This window comes from Rhynchophorus ferrugineus, unplaced genomic scaffold, assembly GCF_030347505.1.
Source record: "Rhynchophorus ferrugineus isolate W39M unplaced genomic scaffold, kcgeb_rfMv2 rfM2, whole genome shotgun sequence".
Classification (NCBI taxonomy): Eukaryota; Metazoa; Arthropoda; class Insecta; order Coleoptera; family Curculionidae; genus Rhynchophorus; species Rhynchophorus ferrugineus.
This window is the reverse complement of record NW_027472581.1, coordinates 35,275,010-35,297,735: the sequence shown is the minus strand read 5'-3', so window position 1 is coordinate 35,297,735 and position 22,726 is coordinate 35,275,010. Positions and strand designations below refer to the sequence as shown.

The window sequence follows — 22,726 nt, the reverse complement described above, 5'->3', positions numbered from 1 at the left end:
TAAAGTTAAAATTCTCGCGATGTAGAAATAGAATAGTTATAAGTTCGAACAAATTTGTATGTACAATGTAATAGTTTTGTTCTGGCAATTTAAATGTACTTTTGTAATCTTTGTTTACAATCTTAATTAGGTTAAGTTATATAGTACATTTAAATTGAAGGGAAGTGTCAAATATATGAATTGTCTCGATACAAGAGTCAGTATAGAAAGGAGGAAGAAAAGTTAGTAGAGGGCGCTGTGACTTGTATCGAGTGGGTATAAATTACCAGGGATCAAAATAAAGTTTCTCTTTTGTTCCAAGGCCATAAGTGGTGTATTAATTCCGTCCCGTCCCGAATCATAAGTGATTCGTAAAATTTCTCGATATATTTTATAGTTTCTGACATACCATGGAACATTCGGAATCCTCTTCAACATCTTATTGTGGAACACTTGCAGTTTTGCTAGGTTTAAGGAATCGAAACCATACTTTCGAAACATATACAAAAACGGAACTTACCATAGCCTGATATATAAGGATTTTAATTGAAATTGGTAGTTTACTTGATTTACATAAGAGAGGAAACAATGCTCTTGATACACCGTAACGTTCGAAGTGGTTTGTTGTATTTGATCTGTCCAGGTTAGATGGTCCAGTCGAGATATGTAGTCACAGCATGGGATGTTTTTCGTTAAGTAAATTGATATCAATAAGGGAACATTTACAGTGAAAAATTATCATTTGGGTTTCATGAACTAATTTTCTGTTTCCAAAATTTGAGCCAGGTCAAAAATCCAAATTGCTCGTCTTGAATGATGTTTTTCGTTTTCGAAGAAGAGAGAATAGAAATATTACTTGAGCGTATAATAGCGTAAAGAATTACTTTCTCAACAATTTTTTATAGTGAGCTCAGAAAACTAGTTGGAGGCTGCTGATTTGTCTCATTTTTTCGGAATAACAGTAATATAGGTGTGTTTCTAGAGAGATGGAAATTGGAAAAGATAAAAAGTCACGCGTTAGTCAATGAGAGTTATTCACATCGACACCAAAGCGGAATATTAATGAACATAACACAACTCTTGATGTGAATATGATAGGATCACCAAGTATTACGTGATGGGAAATTCAAATGATACTTTTACCGCAGATATTTACCGACATCACTACCGACGTATTATTGCAAAAATTATGAGCAATAGCGATTAACAGAGAAAAATTCATCCTCTTGCATGAAAATCCTTGACCGGGCGTAGCAAGAATTTTACAGCTCGAATGGTAAATTCTGCCACACCCTGCGTACTCTCCAGACATAGCGCCTTCCGATTCGATATTTTTTTAAAAATATGGATATATAGATGCAAAATTCACTTGATTAAGGGGAGGGGGTAAATCCCAAACCAAAAGTTCGATACTCTGCTTCAACAACCTTAGGTCTTTAATATCAATATTTGATTTAGCAACTAAAGGTTCGATACTATCATTTACAACTATCGATACTTTGATAAAAAAAAATCGAAAAATATCAGTCCAAAAAAATATCGATATGTCGGACAATAAATACCGCCAAAAAATTTATATCTAAATATCAGTATTTTTCGACATCCCTACTTCCGATTACCACTTGTTCAAATCGATGCAGCATGACTTACAGGATTTCGATTGTTGAAGATTTAGGAAAATGTTTCGATGATTTTATCGCGAACAAAACAACATCGTTTTTTCGATACGATATCGCCTATTGTCCGAGCGATAGGGAAAAGTTATAAAAAATATTTTGGTTGATTCTACCAATTTTTCTCAATAAATACTTTTGAATGAAGTAAAAAATTGATCAAACTATTGCAAATTGCAACAAAATTTCCCATCAAATAATCTTGATAGTCTGATGAACCATATACAACAAAATCATCTTAAGCCGGCTTGGTGGCGCAGTAGTAAAGGCGATAGCCCTTACTGTTGCGGTAGCCGCGGGTTTGAATCCTCCTGGGGCATGAGCGTAAATGTATGTGTGTGATAAGGAAAATGACCCCAGTCACGCCAGTAAACATGCTGGGTAAGACCGGATGTCTTTTGGGATGATTTCCTAAAGTTGGTTACTCGCCTGTCGGTAGGCTTAAGCTGAGAACCGTGGTTCGGAACCCACATTAAACTGTAGGTCTCGTCTAGATAAACCTATAGTTGGTAAAAGGAGACTTTACAATTTTAAGATGATTTTAAAAAAAATATATTTTAGAGGTCGCTATTTTGCAATATGTTTTACTTCCGGATTGCAGTTAGAACTTTTCTTGTCATAATTTACGATCATGCAGAAGCAACCGGCAATTCTAAAACGTAGCAATTACATTGGCTGAGATGTATGGGCCCGAAACGTTGTCCGTGACGTTTCAATGACAGTCGACTGGGCAATTTTCGACGAACCCGAATAGCCAGCCCGTCGGCTTACAAATTGGCATTAAATCGGCGGGCGTGATCTGCGCTAATGATAGTGCCCATCTGTCTCGTATCCCACCCACGACTTATCGATATTTATTAATCTAAATTACAGCGGCCCGGCGAACAGGTAAAAAACGACGCATCGCCCAAATCGGCCGCCGGAACAGTAATTGCCGCGTTTCGATTCATAATTGTACGCGCCTTCCATCCTCTCCACGTCCGATCATCTAGTCTGCAATGGACGTTCGGCCGATTGAAACAAGAGTCGCCGTTCTTATTCCCACCTGATAGAGATGCCAAGCAATACTTTTTTGTACAACATTATATTAATACGCCGTTTAACACTGATATTATTCTTTAGCTCATAGTTTACTAATAAATCTACTATTACAACTTCCAATATAAGTATAACGCAATAGTTTATAATCAAATTAGTGGCTTATTTCTTTATGCTATTATTATCACTTTTATAATCGGGATCCTGATTTTGATCTGAATCATATTCTACTTATATACATCTCTATATGATATTTCATAAAACGTCCAATAATTGAAAATATTTTCCATTATAAATTAATATCTAATTATATTTTTACATAACCAATACTAACATCAACAAAATATGCAATCAAAATAAATCCGTTATTGTGATTTTGAATTTTCTTCTCCGTGTATTGCTGCTTCGGATATCACTATACACAACTATACCATCCCTGTTTAAATAAAAATGATGATCTATTATTTCCGTGTTATTAAAATTGTATTATTAATATTTTCAGTTCGGTCCCGACCTTCATAGAGTCAAGACGTGTTTTTTCATTCCTGAAAACGAGTCTCCGTAAACATCAAATAAAAATACATCTATGTATTTTTTACAGTCAACTTCGGTTAACGGTTTCAAAGAACTCCCAGGTACGGCCAATCCAAAGTGAAGGAAATACGTGCTCTCAAACAAAGGACGTTCTACGTTTTCCAAAAAGGGGAAAAAGTGAAAGTTAGTGAAAAAAACATTTAATTATAACAGTACAACATGATGAAAAACAAAATGGATTTGAAATATATTATTAAAAGAAAACAAAGAATTAAGAACGAATAATTGAACCAACAACTGTTGCAATTATCTAAGGATATGGCTGCTATCCGTTTGCAACTGCAAGGTCACACGCAAGATACACCAAAAAGGCATACTAATTATGCAGAAGACTACTACACTGATGAAGACGAACTAGCATTAGAGGTAGGGGAACAGTCTGACTGGACCGAAGTAACAAACAAGAAGGATAAAAAGAGGAAGAAGTCTGAGATGACGCCTTCGCCAATCGCAAAAAGTGCTATAAATATTTAAAAAAAAAGAAGCAAGAAGACAAAATCCCTCTGCCCCCTCCGATCAAGGTAAGTAATGTTGGCAATTTTAATTTATTTAGATTACAAATAAAGGGAGTAGCCTCTGACCGAATGCAGTTTAAAGCTTTGTCTAACGATGATATTAACGTAACCCTTAGCAATGAAACGGACTACAGGAATGTACAAAAGCATCTCATTGAGATGAAGAAAAACAATTCATTCAATAAACTCGAATACCACACTTATCAGTTAAAAAGTGATAAGTGGTATAGAGTAGTAGTATAGAGATTACCGTCCACAACAAATCGGGGCGATATTAAATCGGAATTATGGGCTTGCGGGCACGAACTAGTGACCGTCACTCCTATAGCGAAAAAGACAACTAATGTAAATGGCGAAAAACAAATTAAAACTTTTCCGTTGTTCTACGTAGACATGACACTAAACGAAAATATTAAAAATATATACGACATAAATTATTTACTAGACTGTAGGATAAAAGTGGAACCTCCGAAGAAAAATAATAATATACCACAACGCACAAACTGTCAAAATCTTGGACACACTAAAAATTTTTGCAGTAGGGAACCAAGATGTGTGAAATGTGCCGGTAAACATCACACAACTCAGTGCAGAAAACAACGCAATAGTGTAGCGACATGCGTGTTGTGCAATAAAAAAGGTCACCCTGCCAATTATAAAGGATGTGCAGTATATCAAAAAAAAAAGAACTCCAGCCAAAGAAAATTACAGCAGAACAACACTTAAGACAAATTGACAAAGCTAAAAACTCTGAAACAACATCTACCGTTAAAAATAAAAAACCCATGAAACCGTAAGACCATCGGTCAAAAATATAAACGCCAAAATATCAAATGATAAACAAATTGATACGAAACCGCAGAAAGCTACGGCCAACGAGCCAACTATCGTCGACATGATGAAATTGCTCAAAGAATTCCAGACTGAAATGACTCAGAAATTCAGTCAGTTAGCAGACAGGGTGGAAAAATTGGAAAAATTCGGATTGGGGAAAACTACCCAAAACAAGCTAAAGAGAAACCAAAATGAGTAATTCGTTTTTAAGAATTATAACTTAACGCAAAAGGACTAAATCGAAGAGTCCGGGAACTAGAATTATTCTTAAAAACAAATAACATAGATATAGCTCTCATATCGGAAACACATTTTTCTAAAATAAACTACATTAAAATACGGGGTTATGATGCTTACTGGACACTACACCCTAGTGAACGGGCTCGAGGCGGAACAGCTTTAATAATTAAACAAAATATACAACATTTCGAACAAGAAGAGATTAAAAATGAATAAATACAAGCTACGATAATTAGTATCGAAAAAAACGGGGCTGAAATAAATATTGGCGCTATATATTGTCCACCAAGACATAAAATGACACAACAACAATATAAAGGTATCTTTTCAAAATTAGGCCCACGGTTGGTGGAGACTTTAATGTTAAACATACAGCTTGGAGTTCACGAATAATAACACCTGGAAAAGGAAACGAATTACTCAAAGCCATTAACCTTACAAATTGTAATTATCATTCAGGGCGCGAACCCACTTACTGGCCCACAGACAGCAATAAAGTCCCAGACCTCCTGGATGTCTATATTACAATAGGCATCTCATTAAATCAAATTAGTACAGAAAGCTTGTGTGGTCTAACATCTGATCACACTCCAGTATTGTTAACGTTGGGCGCGACAACCCTAAGAAAAGCAAAAAAGCCTAATCTTACCAACAAATATACTGACTGGGACAAATTCAGATTAATACTGCAGAAACAAATCAGTTTAAAAGTAAGACTTAAAATTGTAGATGATCTTGAGCAACAAACCAAACATATAACTGAACAAATTCGGCCAGCTGCAAAAGATGCTACCCCAATAGCAAGAGAGAAATCAGAATATGAAGTACTTTACCTCCTCGAAATTAGAGAAATAATAAAAGAAAGGCGAAAAGCTAGAAGAGTATGGGACAGAACCAGAAATGCTGCTGACAAAACTACGTTTAATAGAATTAGTAATCAGACGAATCAAAAGATCAAAGAATATAAACAGAATTGCTTTCAAAAGTATTTAAGTGAATTAAGCCCACAAACAGACAAAGATTATTCGCTATGGAAAGCAACTCGAAGATTTAAAAGACCAATTATTCGAGTACCGCCAATTAAAAATGATCGAAATGAATGGGTTCGACGCGACAATGAAAAAGCTGAATTGTTTCACAATACTTAGCTAACATTTTTCGACCTAATGATATAAAATCTACCATGGATACATCTCCTGTTTATCAACCCAATGTAGATCTAAATCTAATTTCTCCACTGGAAGTTGCCACTGAAATTGATAACCTCAATCTTAAAAAGGAACCTGGTATAGATGACATTTCACCTGGATTATTGAAAGAACTGCCACGAAAAACAATCATCATGTTGACATATATATTTAATGCCTGTTTAAGGCTGAAACATGTCCCGGAATGCTTTAAAGTTCACAAATAATTATGCTCAAAAAGTTATTTGAGAAACTGATATTTAAACGTGTTAAACATTTGGTAACAATACCAGATTTCCAGTTTGGTTTTCAAAATCACCATTCAACAATCGATCAAGTGCACAGAGTAACTGCGGCTATTGAAAGAGCGTTTGAACAAAAGAAATACTGCCCTGCAATATTCCTGGATGTCTCACAAGCTTTTGATTGGGTTTGGCATTTGGGATTAATCTGTAAGATGAGCAAATTCTTACCGCGTAACTATTGTCAATTGCTGGAGTTGAATGGCGCACGAAATGGCGTTCTCGACATTTAAAAATATATCGGCGGAAGTTCCACAAAGTAGTATCTTAGGACCTCTCCTGTATCTGCTCTACACTGCTGACATTCCAACAACAAAAGAAACACTTCTTGGAACCTTTGCTGACGACACAGTTATTATGGCAAAAGATATATCTCTGCCTAGGGCAATAGAAAAAGTGCAAGTGGCAGTCTACAAAATCTACAAATGGACGAAAGATTGGAAAATTCAACTTAATAGCTCCAAATCTGTCCATGTTAATTTTGCATTAAGGCGAAATAATAAAAACATAATTATATCACTCAATGGATTCCTCAAGCAGAATCGGCAAAATACCTTGGAATCCATCTTGACGGTAGATTAAATTGGATTCACATTAGACAAAAAGCAAAACACATTAGAACCAAAATAAAACAACTATACTGGTTAGTTGGAAGATACGCTCAACTTGATCTAAAATCAAAGAGGTTGATCTATAATACAATTATAAAGCCATTTTGGACCTATGAAGTGTAAATATGGGGTTGCACTAAAAATTCAAATCAGTTAGTCATACAGCGCTGTTAAAACAAGGTTCTTCGATACCAATGCCTATCGCTATGTAACCAATGAAGAACTCCGCGATGACCTGGAAATCAAATGGATTTGCGAAGTTGTGCAGGATTTCACCTTGAAACACGAAAGAAGATTACTAAATCATACTAACGTGGAAGCAATACAACTGCTGGACAGCGCAGAGGATGTCAAGAGATTGAAACGAACAAAACCATACGAACTTGTGTGAATATTTAGTGTGTACTATTAGTGTAAACTATAGCTATAAGTTAATAATTAATAAATAATTATAATTTTATAATTGAGGAATACATACTGATGTATTTTCTCGCACTCATCTTGCTTGTTAATTAATCCAAGTACATAGGAAAAGTAGTAATAAATTAATTGTAAATTAAGATTGTACTAAGCGTATCTAATAAAGATGTTATAAAAAAAATTAACATTTTCATTATATCAATAATATTTACTTTAGTAGTCTCATATCAAAATTCATTCAGGCAACTCTACATAAACCAGCAAATATACCGGTGGTGTTAGCTTTCCCCACGATCCTGTACCAGACAAGGATCGGTGGGTATCAGTCAGAAATCTCCCTGCCTCTGGGAATGGTTGTAAACGCTGTATTCAAAAACCAGAATTGGTTGTATGTTCAGACCCCGCACGCCGAGGAGGGTTACGTGACATATTCCGCTTGTCTGCCCTTAGGTAACAATCATTTCACATTATTTTAAAGAGTAGTCTTTTAAAACTGGTTCGTTAATTTTAGGGATTATACCGCCGCCAGACGATGACAAATCGTCGCCATGTTGGGAAAAATCGACCGATGTTTTTCCGAAACCTTCAGGTAATATGACCGATACGGAGAAACTCAGCTGTCAGTCAGAATGCGGTAATGAAGAGGAAATTTACTCAGATAGGGACCAATACCGAAGTGCCTTTAGTGCATGTGGCGAGAAAAGCGTCGATAGACTGTACCTTAGAGCTACTGCAATAGCTAAAGGTATTCTCATCAATATACTATTTAATAAAGCCTCTAATGATTACTCACTCATTTATAGGTAAAGGAACGAGGCATACTTTATTGGTAATTAATGACAACTATGAGGGTATAGGAAAAAGCTCCATAAGAGTGACCAAAAATGAAGTTGTTTTTCTACTAAATGCAAGCATAAAAGGCTGGTTCTATGTAAAGAATAAGGAGGGGCAAGAGGGATTCATCCCATCCGTGATAGCAGGTCATGGGTTCCTATAGATATTAGGTCCAAAGAAAATTCTGCCATTCTATTAATTTATTTTTTTAAATGTATTATATTAAAGAACTTAATACAAACTTAATTGTTGATCTTTATAAATAAAATTGGTGGAAATATCAATCTTCGAGCTTGAACCTGCTAGACACATGACTCTGAAAGGCTCTTCTTGTTTTACCATGCTATAGGTTGATGCTCCACTGGTGGGGATCTCACTTATTATGTTACCATTTAAACTGGCCTGATAGAACAGTTTACATCTACCACCAACATACACTTTATCATCATTTAAATGTGCAACATGTATTCCTCCATCATCAATTGGAAACACTGTAGAATGAGTAAGAAATCTATAGTGAAACAGAGATAATCTTGGACCACCACCACATAACTAAAATAATAAACATTATTCATAGAATTTGGTCAGATAAAAATTGCAATTTACAATATAATCCTCATTGCAGTCCACTGCACCAATCCATTTGCCCAGGTTTGTTCTTTGCATTTCGCTATTTAAATATGGCTCTATTTTTTCTACTACTCTGTTACTTCCTAAATCCCATATATTAACCACTCCATCTTCACCACCACTAAGAAGATCATTGTTACCACTATAAAACACTTCCTGTAGTGATTAAATAAAAGTAATACCAAACTAATTATTACTTTTTAGCGATACTGTGAATATAATCACCATGTCCATTCAAAACTACAATAGATTTCCTAGTTTCAATATTCAAAATATAGATTTTATTACCGCAAGCAGCATATAATATTCCACTTTCTTTATCAAATATTAGTGAATTTACTTCAGCTTTACTAAGTTCTTCCTGACCATCAGGTATAGGAATTGACCAAGATGCGTGTAGGTTTCGGTTAGAACCTAAAAGTTTCTAAAAATAGGAATATCCTAATAATAGTATATTACTTTTACCTTTTATACTTTTCCAAGTATATGCATATATTTCTCCATATACACCAACTAAGAGATGACCAGGTGTATTTACCAAACTATTTATTTGATAGTCTGCTTTAACAGTAATTTTCGTTTTTGGTATCAATTCTTCCTTTGTTAAGTTAGTTTCTGGATTAAGGACTTTTAGTAAGCTAAAATCAATATACAGAGAACAATGCAATACTTTGGTGTTTATTGATATTTACTTGAAAATAGATAAATTGCCATAAAGATCACCAGTAATTAAATAATTACCACAAGGGCTTATAGTCTGAGTTAATATTGTATTATAAAATTCCTTATTCATTTTAGTCATCCTGATATAAATAAATAATCATAAAATATAAAGCATACTTGGTATTCCTAAGCAATGTATATAGTTATCCTAACCACAAAACAAACAACCCTTTTCAGAGGTGTCGAAAAAATTTCGATATTTTTTATAATAAATATTTTTAGAAAAATATTTAGTATAGTATTTTTTTAAAATAATATGGATAGTTATAAACGCATTTTTATTTAGAGACTAGCCTCATAGAATATAGAGACTTTCTTATATATCCACACGCCCCAACACAAAAGAATATTGAATCAAAACTATCGAAAGCCAATTAAAGAACTATCAATAATAAAAAAATTATCGATATTTTCATTTATGACTGACATCCCTACTAGGGGTGTCAGCCACAGAGTTTAATATCGTTATATAATTATAACATTATTAAGAAAAATGTCGATATAATAAAAAAAATTTCGATATTTAAAAAAATATATAAATAATTTTTTGCAAAATACACTAAACCTTTAAAATTAAGTATCAAGGTTTATTAAAAATAATTAAATGGTTTTTATAATTATTTAATTTTCTTGAAAAAATTTAGGTTTACAAAATATCGACATATCTGTCAACAAAATATAGGTCAAAAATACCAATATTTTCTGCAAAAAATATCGATTGAAATGTCTACGTAATTTTTTGCCATCCTTAATCCCAACCCTCTTCTTTATCGTGCAGTGGCAGGTTATAAAAGTCAGTACGTGTGTTACTCTGTGGCAAAATTTGGGTTTTAGCGATATCGGTATTACAATAATATCGATATACAGTTTTAGATATTTTTAAAAAAATATCGGTATATCCAAGAAAAAATATATTGATATTTTTTTCCAACAACTATAAATATATCGATATTTTACAAAAAATTAAAAAATTTAAAAATATTGAAATATTGGCATAAAAAATATCGGTAAATTCTAAATAATTTAAAAAAAAAAGACTAAAAAGTATGTATATATATATACATATTTATATATATATATATATATATATATATATATATATATATATATATATATATATATATATATATATATATATATATATATATATATATATCGATATTGCTTGGCATCCTAGTACGGGTGTTGTGTAAAATATTTTATAAAATCTCGGAAGATCGTTTTCCTTATTATCTTATCAATATATCGATATATAGAGAAAAAAATATTGATATATTTTTTGCAACATGTTTAAAAAATATCGATATATTACAATAAATATATCAATATTTTTAAGAAAAAATAAAAATTATGATATTCTTTATAGACTTTTAAAATTAAGTACCAAAATTTTAATTTGTAATTAATTTTGAAATTAAGTACTAATGTTAAGGGTTTATTAAAAAATATATTTAATTTATTTAGAAATAATATCGAAAAAAACTGGCGAAAAATAAGTATCTTTCGATACATCGGCCAAGTCTAACGGTATTTTTTCTGCATCACTAATCCCTAGCCTGTATTATTCTTGTCAAATTTATATTTATATATAATATATAATCATAGAGTGTTATCGTAGAGTGTTACTCTATGCATATAATCAAAGAGTATGCATATAATGGGTGTTTTTTAAAATGGTATCATTTTAAAATTTTGTATATTTACTAAATTAATATTATTGTAGCATTATTGAAATGCAGTTTAAAAACATATTGGCCACATCAGCCTCTGTTTGTGCTATATTACAATTTTCAACAGGACTGTAGGTATAATGCTTCGTAACCAAAAATCAGTTTTTTTTTAAATAATTTTCAAGATTAACAGCAAGAAAAATAATCCATAATAAAAGTACAGGAGATATTTCAGCATTTCCATTTGTTAGTGGATTGCTATCAACATCTTTATGGCTTAAATATGGATTTTTAATTGACGATAATTCACTAATTGCAGTAAATACAATTGGAGCGATAATATTTTTTTCTTGTGTTGCAGTCTTTTTCATATACAGTATTAAAAAGGTAGTATTTTTCCACATAATCAACTAAATTCTTATCTTATCATTATACATCTTAAACAAGGAATTTTTAATTTTTAGTCCAATATTGCTAGACAATTTTTAATCAGCTTGTTGGTGCTCATTATAATTTTAATGAGAATACACAGAATAGACAATGTTGATGAAAGTAGACAGACTTTAGGTTTCATCAGTAGTGGTGTAACAATTTTATTTTTTGCTTCACCATTTGCATCCTTATATCATGTTATAAAAGTAAAAAACACTGAAAGTCTGCCATTTTATTTAATTGCATCTACCTTTATTGTCAGTTTACAATGGTTAGTCTACGGTATTTTATTGGAGGACACTTTTATACAGGTAAATTAATGTTAATACATATAACCTCCTAAAAGCACCTTACCGTATAAATTTATATTTTTAGATACCTAATTTTATTGGAAGTTTGCTTTCTTTGATACAGTTAGGACTGTTCATTATATATCCAAGCAAAAATCAGAAGAATTATTCCAACAGTATTATATAGGATTAGTTACTGTAGTCAGTAAAATTTATTTTTGTCAAATATGACCTGGTTCTGATATATTTTATTATATAAGGATTTACAAAGACTGAAAGGAGAAGCATATTGAATAATAAATAAGAATGTCAATTGATTGTAATAACCAAAATGTTCAGGTTTGATACCAAATATTTTGTGATTTAACCCTAGTATTGCTTTAATAATAATTTCAACACTGAAAAAATTTAAATATATGCATTTTAAGCAACAGTTATTTTCAATTAATTAGTAAGAGTTTATTCATATATGAGAGGTGAACAATTTAGATATATTGATATTACTTTATAAATTTTATATCTTTATATATTAAGAGCACCACATTTAAAACATAAACATGCCGCAAATATTAAAGATCGAAATGAAGTTGTCAAAAAGTATGGATAGGTGGAACTTTTTTATTCAGTACAGTATATATAGAAAATATCGACAGTTTTTCAGCAATTAGATATTCTCTGGAACATCCTGTTCTCTTCAGTATAAACATAATTAATATCCATAGAAAAACTCTATGATATCCTTATAAATATATATATTTGTAAGTTGCAATGTATCGATATATATTAGCGTTGGGAACAGTCGATGGTCAAAAAAATAACCACAGTCAAATGCATGGTTCGACGCATTTTTCATTCGTGAAGTCAGACGAAGATGTACGAAGTCTTGTCTATATAAAGTGTGAGATAGAAAAGGACGGAGATAAATGCTTGGACCAGTTAATTTTAAATGTCTTTATATTCTCTAACGGTAATATAAGCGAGATGAAAATGAAAAATTACTAATTACTCTTATGTAATAAATAATATAATTTTAAAGGAAGTAGGATTACTTTTATACTGAATGTTCAATATCATGTTCAACTTTTCTCCCGTGAGGCGATTTCTTCGATCTTTAATCATTTGCCCAGATTTTGAATTAACTCGTTCCCAGAGGACAGATGTTGCGGGTATAGAGGAATATTTTACGTGTAACTGATATAATTCAGGTAGTTTCATTTTATGGGTTTGCCAAAAATCCAATGTGTTTTCTAAACGCCTAATAAATGGAATTTCCAAATACTGCTAAATCTGTAAAATTGCTGCAGTGCTTAATTACTTTGAGTAATTACTTCTTTCATTCCAGCCATTTTTTTATCAAAATATCTCCAGATGTCAATAGATTCTTGGTCAGTAGTTTTATCTTGAATTTCGAGTTCTGGAACTATATTTGTATTTTTTACATAATTAGTATATTTGTATTTGATACCTCTTTTGTGATAACTTTTTGTACCGCCTCAGCATTATTTGCAACACCAAATCCTGCTTTTTTAAATCTAGGATCTAAAAATGTGGATTTCCCGCATATCGTAATCATTTCTAAAATTGCCAGTCTTATTGATGACATCTAATAGACAATATTGTAATTTTTTCCCCATCCACTTGTTAAAATCCTGGACTTGATGGAATGTTGCAGTCCTCTTATTAACCGTATAGTTAAAGACATCGTTGGGATATCTTTCTCCAGATAACTCTGTGGTCATTATTTCAATGGGCTTTAAAAGTTGAAAACATTCTGTTAAGATAGTCCATTCATTAACAAATAAAAATTGTAGTGCTTTTCTTAATAGCCAACAAAATAAATTGTTGAATATTAAAGTAGAATTTTCCTATCAGAAAATGTATTTATTAGAAATATTTAATATACTTTATTCACCTCTTTGTGGTTAATATTTTTATAAGAAATTTAACAACTGTTACTATAAAAAAAAATTCAAATCTTTTGGATCTATGCATTTTCTGAAACCTTTGGAACCTAATTTTGATTTTCAAGATTTTAGAAAAAAGTTTCGACAAAAAATCGTAACAGTTTATCAAAAAAGTGTTACCTATCATACCAGTCCAAAGTATTGCCTACTATGCCAGTTAAAAGTATATTACTATTTATCATTTACAATTTAATTTTTTTGCCCTCGAAAACTAGCGTTCCAAAATGCTGCTATATTAATTTACAATATATAGTTATTCACAAGCAAACTACAAAAAAAACAAAAAACCATATATATTACATATAAATCTATATAAGCATAAATTCGGCGCATTATCGAATGAACTAGTAGAACCAACAATAGTAACAAAAAGTAAACAACTGAAACAGTCGATAGTAAATAGTAATAAAATCAGTCAGACCGAAAATAGCGACTGAAAACAGTCACTAGTAAAAATAGTCGAACCAAAAATAGCGACTGAAACAACTATACTGGTTAGTCGGAAGATACTCTCAACTTGATCTAAAATTAAAGAGGTTGATCTATAATACAATTATAAAGCCAATTTGGACCTATGGGATGCAAATATGGGGTTGCACTAAAAATTCAAATCAGTTAGTCATACAGTGCTGTCAAAACAAGGTTCTTCGATTGATTACCAATGCCTATCGCTATGTAACCAATGAAGAACTGCACGATGACCTGGAAATCAAATGGATTTACGAAGTTGTGCAGGATTTCGCCTTGAAGCACGAAACAAGATTACTAAATCATACTAACATGGAAGCAATACAACTGCTGGACAGCGCGCAGGATGTCAGAAGATTGAAACGAACAAAACCATACGAACTTGTGTGAACATTTAGTGTGTATTATTAGTGTAAACTATAGCTATAAGTTAATAATTAATAAGTAATTATAATTTTATAATTGAGGAATACATACTGATTTATTTTCTCGCACTCGTTTTGCTTGTTAATTAATCCAAGCTCATAGGAAAAGTAGTAATAAATTAATTGTAATAATAATAATAATAATAATAATTAAGAATGTACTAAGAGTATCTAATAAAGATGTTATAAAAAAAAATTACAATGGTATTGCGAAAATGATGAAATGGATAATTAAAACTGTTAAATCGTATTATATACGTCAGATTAGTGAAAACATACCAAAAAGTAATACTTTAAAGAACAGCAACAAAAAATTAAAACATGATATATTTCAAAATTACTGCTGTGCTCTTATAATGGTAAAATCGAGGAGTTAAAAAGACAGCCTAGGCATCTATTAACAATATAATAAAACAAGCATGATAATCTCTTGTTTATAAAATCAAGCTCACATTGTTGAAAAAGTTATCTAGGTTAAGGAGCCTTAAGCCAAAATATTAATTATAAATATATTGACCATTATACATTTGTTTTAAGTAAATGAACCCCTTCATAGTAAATGTTAATAAAATCAGTCGAACCAAAAATAGCGACTGTAATAGTCGATAGTAAAAAGTAGTCAATTACTGAACAGTCGATAGTCTATTTTAGTCGTTTGTTCCCAACACTATATCGAATATATCGAAATATAATATCGAAAGATATATATATATATATATATATATATATATATACATATATATATATATATATATATATATATATATATATACATATATATATATATGTAGATATATATATATATATATATATATATATATATATATATATATACATATATATATATATGTAGATATATATATATATATATATATATATATATATATATATATATATACATATATATATATATGTAGATATATATATATATATATATATATATATATATATATATATATATATATAATATTTTCATAGATCGAAATCTTAACATCATAAAGTAATAAGATTTATTAACAATTTTTGTACTGCACATTTCAAATTTACTATTTTAGTTCTATAAAACAAAAAAATGATATAAGTTGATGTAAGAACATTTAACAATTTAATGCACAATATATACGGACTATATTTCAACGTTTTGTAATTTATTGGAAGAAATTTTCGAAAAATTAATTTTTATTATTTTATCATTTCCTGTATTACCGACTGCTCATATGTCAGTAGTGAAGCATTTGGCGTTTCTTATTGTAATTTGAAAAAGTGTATTTTTCTATGAAGTTTATGTTTTTTTAACTATTTTAGTAAAATAAGATGACCGATAATATACAAAGCCGCTTTGAAAAATCTCTGGGTTTATTAACTACAAAATTTGTTACTTTGTTACAAAAATCAAAAGGCGGTATTTTAGATTTAAAAGTGGTATGATTATCAATGCCTAATATGTTATCTTTTATCCAATAAAGTTTTTTCATTTAAGGCCGCAGATATATTAGAGGTGAGACAGAAACGACGTATTTATGACATTACAAATGTGTTGGAAGGAATCGGCTTAATAGAAAAGAAGAGTAAAAACAGTATTCAGTGGAAGTACGTTAATTAGTTCATAATTAGTAATAACAAATAACTGCCGTTTTTCTACATATTCTAGACCATGTTCTTTTTATAGAGAATATACTCCTAGTGGGAATACAAACAATTCAGAATTTTCTGTTAGAATTAGGAAATTAAAACAAGAATTAGCAAAATTAGATGAATATGAACACCAGCTTGATTTACATAAATTATGGATTGAACAAAGTATAAAAAATACAACTGAAGACATTGATGCAAAAAAATATCTATATTTAACCAAAGATGATTTTAAGAAATGTTATGCTAATGACAGGACGGTTTTTATTATTAATACACCAGTGAATGATACTAGCATTAAGTATCAAGTCAGTAGATTAGAAACTATTTTTTTATAAATTAATTACTGTTTGTTTTAGAATGGATACAACTCTTTTAACTTGAGGATCAAATCTTCAAAAAATCCAATTATAGCTCATGTTTTATCAGAAAAAATAAGTGATTGTCAAAAATTATCAAGAAAGAGGTCTGGTGATGTGAGTATGTGTATGTAACTATGAATATTCTCTTTAACTTGTTATATTCTAGAGTTTAAAAGATGATTTTGAAGAACTAGATGTTAAAAAGAGGATAGTTTATGATGATCCAGACATAATAACAGCAGAAATTTTATTTAAGAAAATTTCTAGAGATAGGTGTAGTAAAAAAAATGAACATTATTCAGGTAATTCTATAATTTAAAATATGTCCAATATTCTGATTTTAATTTTTAGGACATAAACATTTCGTTAGATTAAGTCCAGTTCCATTTTCCTCTGATTACTGTTTTGGTCTGTTAGAAAATGAAGGAGCTTGTGATCTGTTTGACATACCAAAATTAAGCTAAAAACACCTGACTGGCAATGTAAATTTTATTATATTTGTACTATGACTTGTTGAAATATAACAATTTTGTTGCCTAAATGCCTTAACACCCTTTGTATGAAATGAAATGAAAAACTTTTTATGAGCATTTTAGCTTTGGCATTATAAAACATATATTTAACTGTGATTAAAAATTATATATTGTGTTTAGTAAAAAAACTTTAAGCAATAAAAATGTTAATATTAGTTATTAATTCTGTATTTTTATTTAGCTATTCTTAAATTTGAATTTCCTTAAAAATGTTAGTTATTCATAGGTAAGAAAGGACGATAATTTGGTTCTAAATTCAATAATTACTATGATAGTCTACTCTTAAAAATAATTTACTCTGGTGATAACCGCGGGTTATTCTGAAAATTAAAATTTGAGATAAGGTTACAATCAGATTATCTTCTTTTAGTATTTATATAATCTATTTCACTAGCATTATCCAAACTAAAATGTATCGTTTTTGGTTTAAATATTTTTAGAATAGCTGTTCCATCGTAATATAAAATATATTAATTCTAGGTAGCTTTGTTTATTTAACCATATGTCGATTATTGACACTATTTTTGAATTGCGTAACTAACATCGTACTACCAACTGACAGTAATTGACGTATCTGGCAGAACTTGTTTAGATATGGTAGATTGTGTTATGCACTAAAATATTTACCATATATTTTTTAAGAGAATAACATTGTTTTTACGGTCAAAGTATCGAAAAAAAGCGTTATAAAGGTTGCGAATTGGTGTTATGAGTAAAATGGAAAAACTTCCTAAGCTGATAGACGTGTATCGGCCAAATATTAAGTTGGAATCTAGGCAACTACCCTTGATGGTGGATGAAAATTTAACGGTACGAATAACATTCTATTTATGTGCTGTATTTAATTTTTTTGCAAAAAATAAATAGAATAGTTCATTAGTAAAAAGATAAAGAAACGACATACACAAAACAATATTGTTGTTAGGGTGGCATGACCTAAAAAAACTTGTTCCTTTTAGGTACTAGTTTATTTTGTTTTTGTTTAAGATTATTTGATATAAATAATTGTTTTCACACTTATTAAATTTTAAACTGTTTTATTTAGTAGTACTTTCTCTTGTTTTTATTTATTTCAATAATTACAGTGCAGTAAGAGTTTTTAAAATATATATTTTCAGCTTGTAATGGATATAAAGAATTCAAATATTATATGCGACACTAGGACGCTTAGTGGAAAGGAATTGAATGAATTTGCTACAAAATTGGATATATTATCACCTGAAGAATTTGAAAATTCTTTGCAAATCACTAAAAATGAATTGATGGATGTTTTAAATAGAAATGTGCCCTGTGTGGGTTGTCGTAGAAGGTGGGCCTATCTTTTATTTAATTGTGCTATTTATGTATTGTTTTCTTATATTTTGGTAGTGTGGAGAGGTTATATTACCAACTACTTAATTTTGGTCATTCTACTTTAGACCCAATTGTAGTTAAAGCTGATGGTGTTATAACCTTAAAGAAAGAGAAACATGCTTATAACATACTAGGAAATATCTTTCATGATCACTCGTAAGTATATAAAGGTCTAATTAATTACTTGCAGAACCATGATTTCATTTCAGACATAGACTTGCCACATTAATTGAAACTCAACCAAAAAGAAATAAAAAAAGTGTAAGGTGTCTTTTACATTCATTGGATTCGCAAAGAAGCCGTCCATTAACTCCAGTCTGGAAAGATATATGGGATTGCATGAAAATTGATTGTCGTAAAGATGTATGTGTTATTGAAGCTTCAAATCTGTATGCAACTTTAGAAAACTATTTACGTAAGCACCGTTTCTGTGGTGAATGCAAGACTAAAGTTCTGAAAGGTAAATAATTATAATTCCAGTGATGTGTTTATAACTTTATTTCCTTTTTAGCATATAGTTTATTAGTTGATGAACCTGAACCAACCAAAGAGAAAGGTTATGTTTCTTCATTATATGCAGGCATTAAAAGATGTCTTCAAGATAAACACATTCATTTAAATCCTAAAACAGAATATATAACCAAGTTGATTAATAGGGCAGAACCAGAACTTTTGGGCAGGTATGTAAATCGTTAAAATTCAATTTAGGCATTGAGCTTATGCTTAAAATATTTGAATAAAAGTATTCTTGTTTAATATCGGAGATTTAAATTGTTATAGAATTTATTTCAATAAAATAAATTTTAATGAATGTGTATTATCAAAGTATTTTAAATAACTGAAAATGTAACATAAGGGTTCATGTATTAATTTTTTCACTTATATAGAAACAAAATTCTTTTTTCATAATAATATATAAATTTATTTTTTTCATATATCCAATAATAACAAAGCATTTTTATACACTAAAATGTTAATGCATGATTGATTCCTGGTTTAATTGTATATATAACCCCTGCATTTATACCACCACCAAAACGTTTAACAGGTGGGGGTTGTCAAAATTAAGATTGACATTTCAGTGGTGGTATTTTTGTCTAAATCCCGCCACTGGTCTTTCAGTTTTCATTTAGCACCAGTAGGGGTTTGGCTATTAATTTTTTATGTTTTACATTTGGTTTTTGTTACTTTTGGACATGTTGTTATAATAATTACTTTTTGAAAAGGTATGTGATTAATTCAATTTGTATATTTTTTTTAAATTGTTACTGTTTATACAGTTTTGTTTAATTTGCTTTCTATTTTGAGGTTTTTTTATATAGTACGTTTTAGACAACAGTTAATGTGAGAATCGCTTCTTAAGAGCCTTTATCAATCGTATGTAACTAATTATCCCATTTTATATGAAAATGGTTACTATTTATACGCAGTTTTGTTTAACTAGATCCGTTTACTTGAGACTACTTCATTTCTAATTTACAGTCGTAGGGAAAGGCATGCAAAAACCTTAGAGATCGCCCAAGAGGAAGTTTTAACCTGTCTAGGAATTTGTATGTATGAAAGACTGCATAGGGTTCATATGAGAGTGAGGTAATTGTGGTGTTGTTTAAAATGTATTGTGACTTAATAAAAATTCCTCTCTTAACAGAGAAGAAGAACGAACGTGCCAACTATTCGCAGCTGTAGCAGTACATAGTTTAAGTATGAGTTTTGAAACAGTGGTGGAGAAAGTTAGGGGTGTTTCGCAACTTGAACTGTTATATGAGGAGTTTGCAAGGGAAGAACAGGCTAAGCAGAAACATAAGGAGGCTAAGAAGATAAGACGCAAGCGTAGAAAGGAAAAATTAATGGACTGTGATGATAAAGAGCTTTGTTGCGGAAGGGACCATGATTCAAAAGATGATATTGAAAAGGTGAGTTGTTTTATTAGTTTTGCATTAATCAAATTTATAATAATAATGTCTGAATTTAAGGAATGTTCATGCTCATTAGCAACTGATAAAGAAAATTCTAGGGAAGAATGTGAATGCAGTAGTGAGGAGCTTGATGATTATGAGGATTGTTCAAAATTAAGTCGGTCTAATGAAAAAACAGACAAATTAGGGTAAAGAAATAATAATATGATGTAAGCAAAATAATTTTAAAGCTTTTAAATTTAGGTGTAGCAATGATCTGTGGTTAGATGAATGTAAGTGCCACAATGATGTAAAAGACTTGAACAGGAACGGAATGAAGTTGCTGTCTTTATGTAAATGTGATAGTTCATATGAAACTAGCCAATATTGTAATAATAGGTAAATTGTACTTATTAAGAATAATTTATTTGTATATATGTGTTTGATATATTTTCAGTAAAAAAGAATCTGGATCTACATCAGATCACTCACATGATTGTGGATACTCATCAGAAAATAACAATGGTTGCTGTGAAACAGGTACATCTTTTTCTCCTTTGTTGTATTAGCAAAATATAACATGATTCAATTGTTTAGGTTCTCTAGTCTCTAGTCTGTCGAGTTCTCCAGAAGGCTCAGAATTGGCTTGTTCAGAGTCCTGTTGCCAACCCAAAGAATCCACAGATTTTGGAATCCAGTGTCGACTCACTTGTGGCGGTGGACTCAGTTTACAAGAAATGTTGGAGGTAATTTTTATATTTTCAAACTTATATGAGTACAAAATAATGCCATTCTCCTAGGTACATAGCGAGGATGACGAAGAGTGTTATATAACAGCGGAAGAAGTAAGAGAATTTAAGAGCAGAAGCCGACAAGTATACGAAAAACGACAAGAACTGAGGGAAATTCTGCAGAAGAGGTTCGCCCAATTTTGCGTAACCGGGCCGTTGACGGTACCGCGTTTACTCGTTCAAACGAAATACGCTTCGAATTGAATGACCCGAGTGTTTTCCACATCCCCTCCATAGTACACAACACACCGGATCATTAGTTTTTTTATATATATATAATTATGTCTGTCCAGGTTTGGAAAACATTCTCATTTTGACCCAAACTCGTTCGCATTATTTATATACACATTTTTTATAAATCGTTTCAGATTTTTTTTCAAGGAAATTTTCGTTGTCTTACTTGTTCTTCGAATTCAAATAAAAATATCGTTTTTCTTTTATGTTCGAAATTAGAAGAGAGATAGTACAGAAGCATTTGTGTTCTATGTATTTGTTGCATTCCATTCTGGGTTTATATTGTTACGAAAATAGAACTTGTTTTGTATTTTAGGCTGGAGCACTTGTAATATTGTCTTCGGCGGCGTTCTACATAAGTCGTAAATAAAGAAAAAGTATACATACCTGTGTTTTTATTAAATAAATAATTTTGTGACTTTCCAAGCAAAAAACGAAGTTGAGAGACCACGAAAAAGTAATTTTTGAAAGAAAGGACTAAGATGGAAATGGTTAAAGATAATTTGTTGGAGATAAGAATGGGAGGTCGAGGTAAGAAGTCGAAAATAGCGAAATGTGTCAAAAATAAAAATTGGGCAGACTCGTCGATTTTAACCGTCCGATCACTGACCAAACTTTCACCGTTCGTTCAATTACCGTGTACTCAACTATAGCGTGACAGATGTGCAAGTCATTAGTGTACTGAATAATTTTTTTTTCTGTGTAAACTGGCTATGTGGCCTATGAAATAGCTATAGGGACACAGTTTATAGTCCTCATAGAAATAACAATAGCGAAATGCCTGGTACTCAGTGGGCTGCACGTCACCACACCAAGCTAGGAGGCCTAATATTGTTCGAGAGAGATGTGGGCCTAATAGGAACACCAACATGCTGTCAAATCTACATACATTCAGATTATTTTTCACACCAGAAATGGCTGATATTATACGCCATACTAATAAAAAGGCGATTTCAACATATGCAAATTATTATGAAAAAAATCCAGAAAAAAAACAATTGGAGTGGAAAAATCTCGAGCTACAGGAATTTTATGCATTCTTGGCTATTTTGATAACTTCTGGTGCTAATAACTCCAATACTGGCAATGCAAGGGAA

At 30.8% G+C, this 22,726-nt stretch overlaps 5 protein-coding genes across 7 annotated transcripts in view; 4 read left to right on the top strand and 1 right to left on the bottom strand.

The window, feature by feature from the left end:
• LOC143190751 (uncharacterized) overlaps positions 1 to 9,809 on the top strand; it is a 41,968-nt gene extending 32,159 nt beyond the window's left edge. The window contains exons 3-5 of the mRNA XM_076395303.1: positions 7,636 to 7,843; positions 7,905 to 8,138; positions 8,197 to 9,809. Of these exons, the coding sequence (XP_076251418.1) occupies positions 7,636 to 7,843; positions 7,905 to 8,138; positions 8,197 to 8,390 (636 nt within the window). The 3' untranslated portion in view covers positions 8,391 to 9,809. The remainder of the gene's footprint in view (positions 1 to 7,635; positions 7,844 to 7,904; positions 8,139 to 8,196) is intronic.
• Positions 8,418 to 9,691, bottom strand: thoc6 (THO complex subunit 6). 2 transcript variants are annotated; one of them, XM_076395305.1, is made up of 6 exons: positions 9,550 to 9,691; positions 9,323 to 9,495; positions 9,146 to 9,271; positions 9,055 to 9,097; positions 8,834 to 8,999; positions 8,418 to 8,779 (listed from the first exon to the last, which is right to left on the bottom strand). In XM_076395305.1, exons 1-6 carry the CDS (start codon positions 9,657 to 9,659, stop codon positions 8,459 to 8,461), a joined length of 939 nt encoding a protein of 312 aa, XP_076251420.1. In that variant the 5' UTR covers positions 9,660 to 9,691; the 3' UTR covers positions 8,418 to 8,458. The 2 variants fall into 2 exon arrangements, with proteins under 2 accessions (XP_076251420.1, XP_076251419.1); XM_076395304.1 differs by having other exon boundaries at positions 9,055 to 9,271.
• A 1,346-nt stretch (positions 9,810 to 11,155) lies between the features above and the next one.
• On the top strand, positions 11,156 to 12,403 carry slv (sugar transporter SWEET1). Its single transcript, XM_076395257.1, has 5 exons — positions 11,156 to 11,256; positions 11,304 to 11,381; positions 11,436 to 11,637; positions 11,715 to 11,993; positions 12,058 to 12,403. Exons 1-5 carry the CDS (start codon positions 11,210 to 11,212, stop codon positions 12,157 to 12,159), a joined length of 708 nt encoding a protein of 235 aa, XP_076251372.1. The 5' UTR covers positions 11,156 to 11,209; the 3' UTR covers positions 12,160 to 12,403.
• Positions 12,404 to 16,056: 3,653 nt separating this feature from the next.
• Positions 16,057 to 17,519, top strand: LOC143190727 (transcription factor E2F5). 2 transcript variants are annotated; one of them, XM_076395254.1, is made up of 6 exons: positions 16,057 to 16,251; positions 16,310 to 16,419; positions 16,499 to 16,769; positions 16,821 to 16,937; positions 16,990 to 17,125; positions 17,175 to 17,519. In XM_076395254.1, exons 1-6 carry the CDS (start codon positions 16,144 to 16,146, stop codon positions 17,285 to 17,287), a joined length of 855 nt encoding a protein of 284 aa, XP_076251369.1. In that variant the 5' UTR covers positions 16,057 to 16,143; the 3' UTR covers positions 17,288 to 17,519. The 2 variants fall into 2 exon arrangements, with proteins under 2 accessions (XP_076251369.1, XP_076251368.1); XM_076395253.1 differs by having other exon boundaries at positions 16,481 to 16,769.
• A 409-nt stretch (positions 17,520 to 17,928) lies between these two features.
• Positions 17,929 to 22,013, top strand: LOC143190725 (gametogenetin-binding protein 2-like). The gene is made up of 12 exons (XM_076395251.1): positions 17,929 to 18,166; positions 18,475 to 18,665; positions 18,725 to 18,865; positions 18,919 to 19,169; positions 19,221 to 19,389; positions 20,192 to 20,299; positions 20,358 to 20,622; positions 20,683 to 20,813; positions 20,869 to 21,003; positions 21,062 to 21,144; positions 21,202 to 21,350; positions 21,405 to 22,013. Exons 1-12 carry the CDS (start codon positions 18,065 to 18,067, stop codon positions 21,597 to 21,599), a joined length of 1,920 nt encoding a protein of 639 aa, XP_076251366.1. The 5' UTR covers positions 17,929 to 18,064; the 3' UTR covers positions 21,600 to 22,013.
• Positions 22,014 to 22,726: the final 713 nt, after the last annotated feature.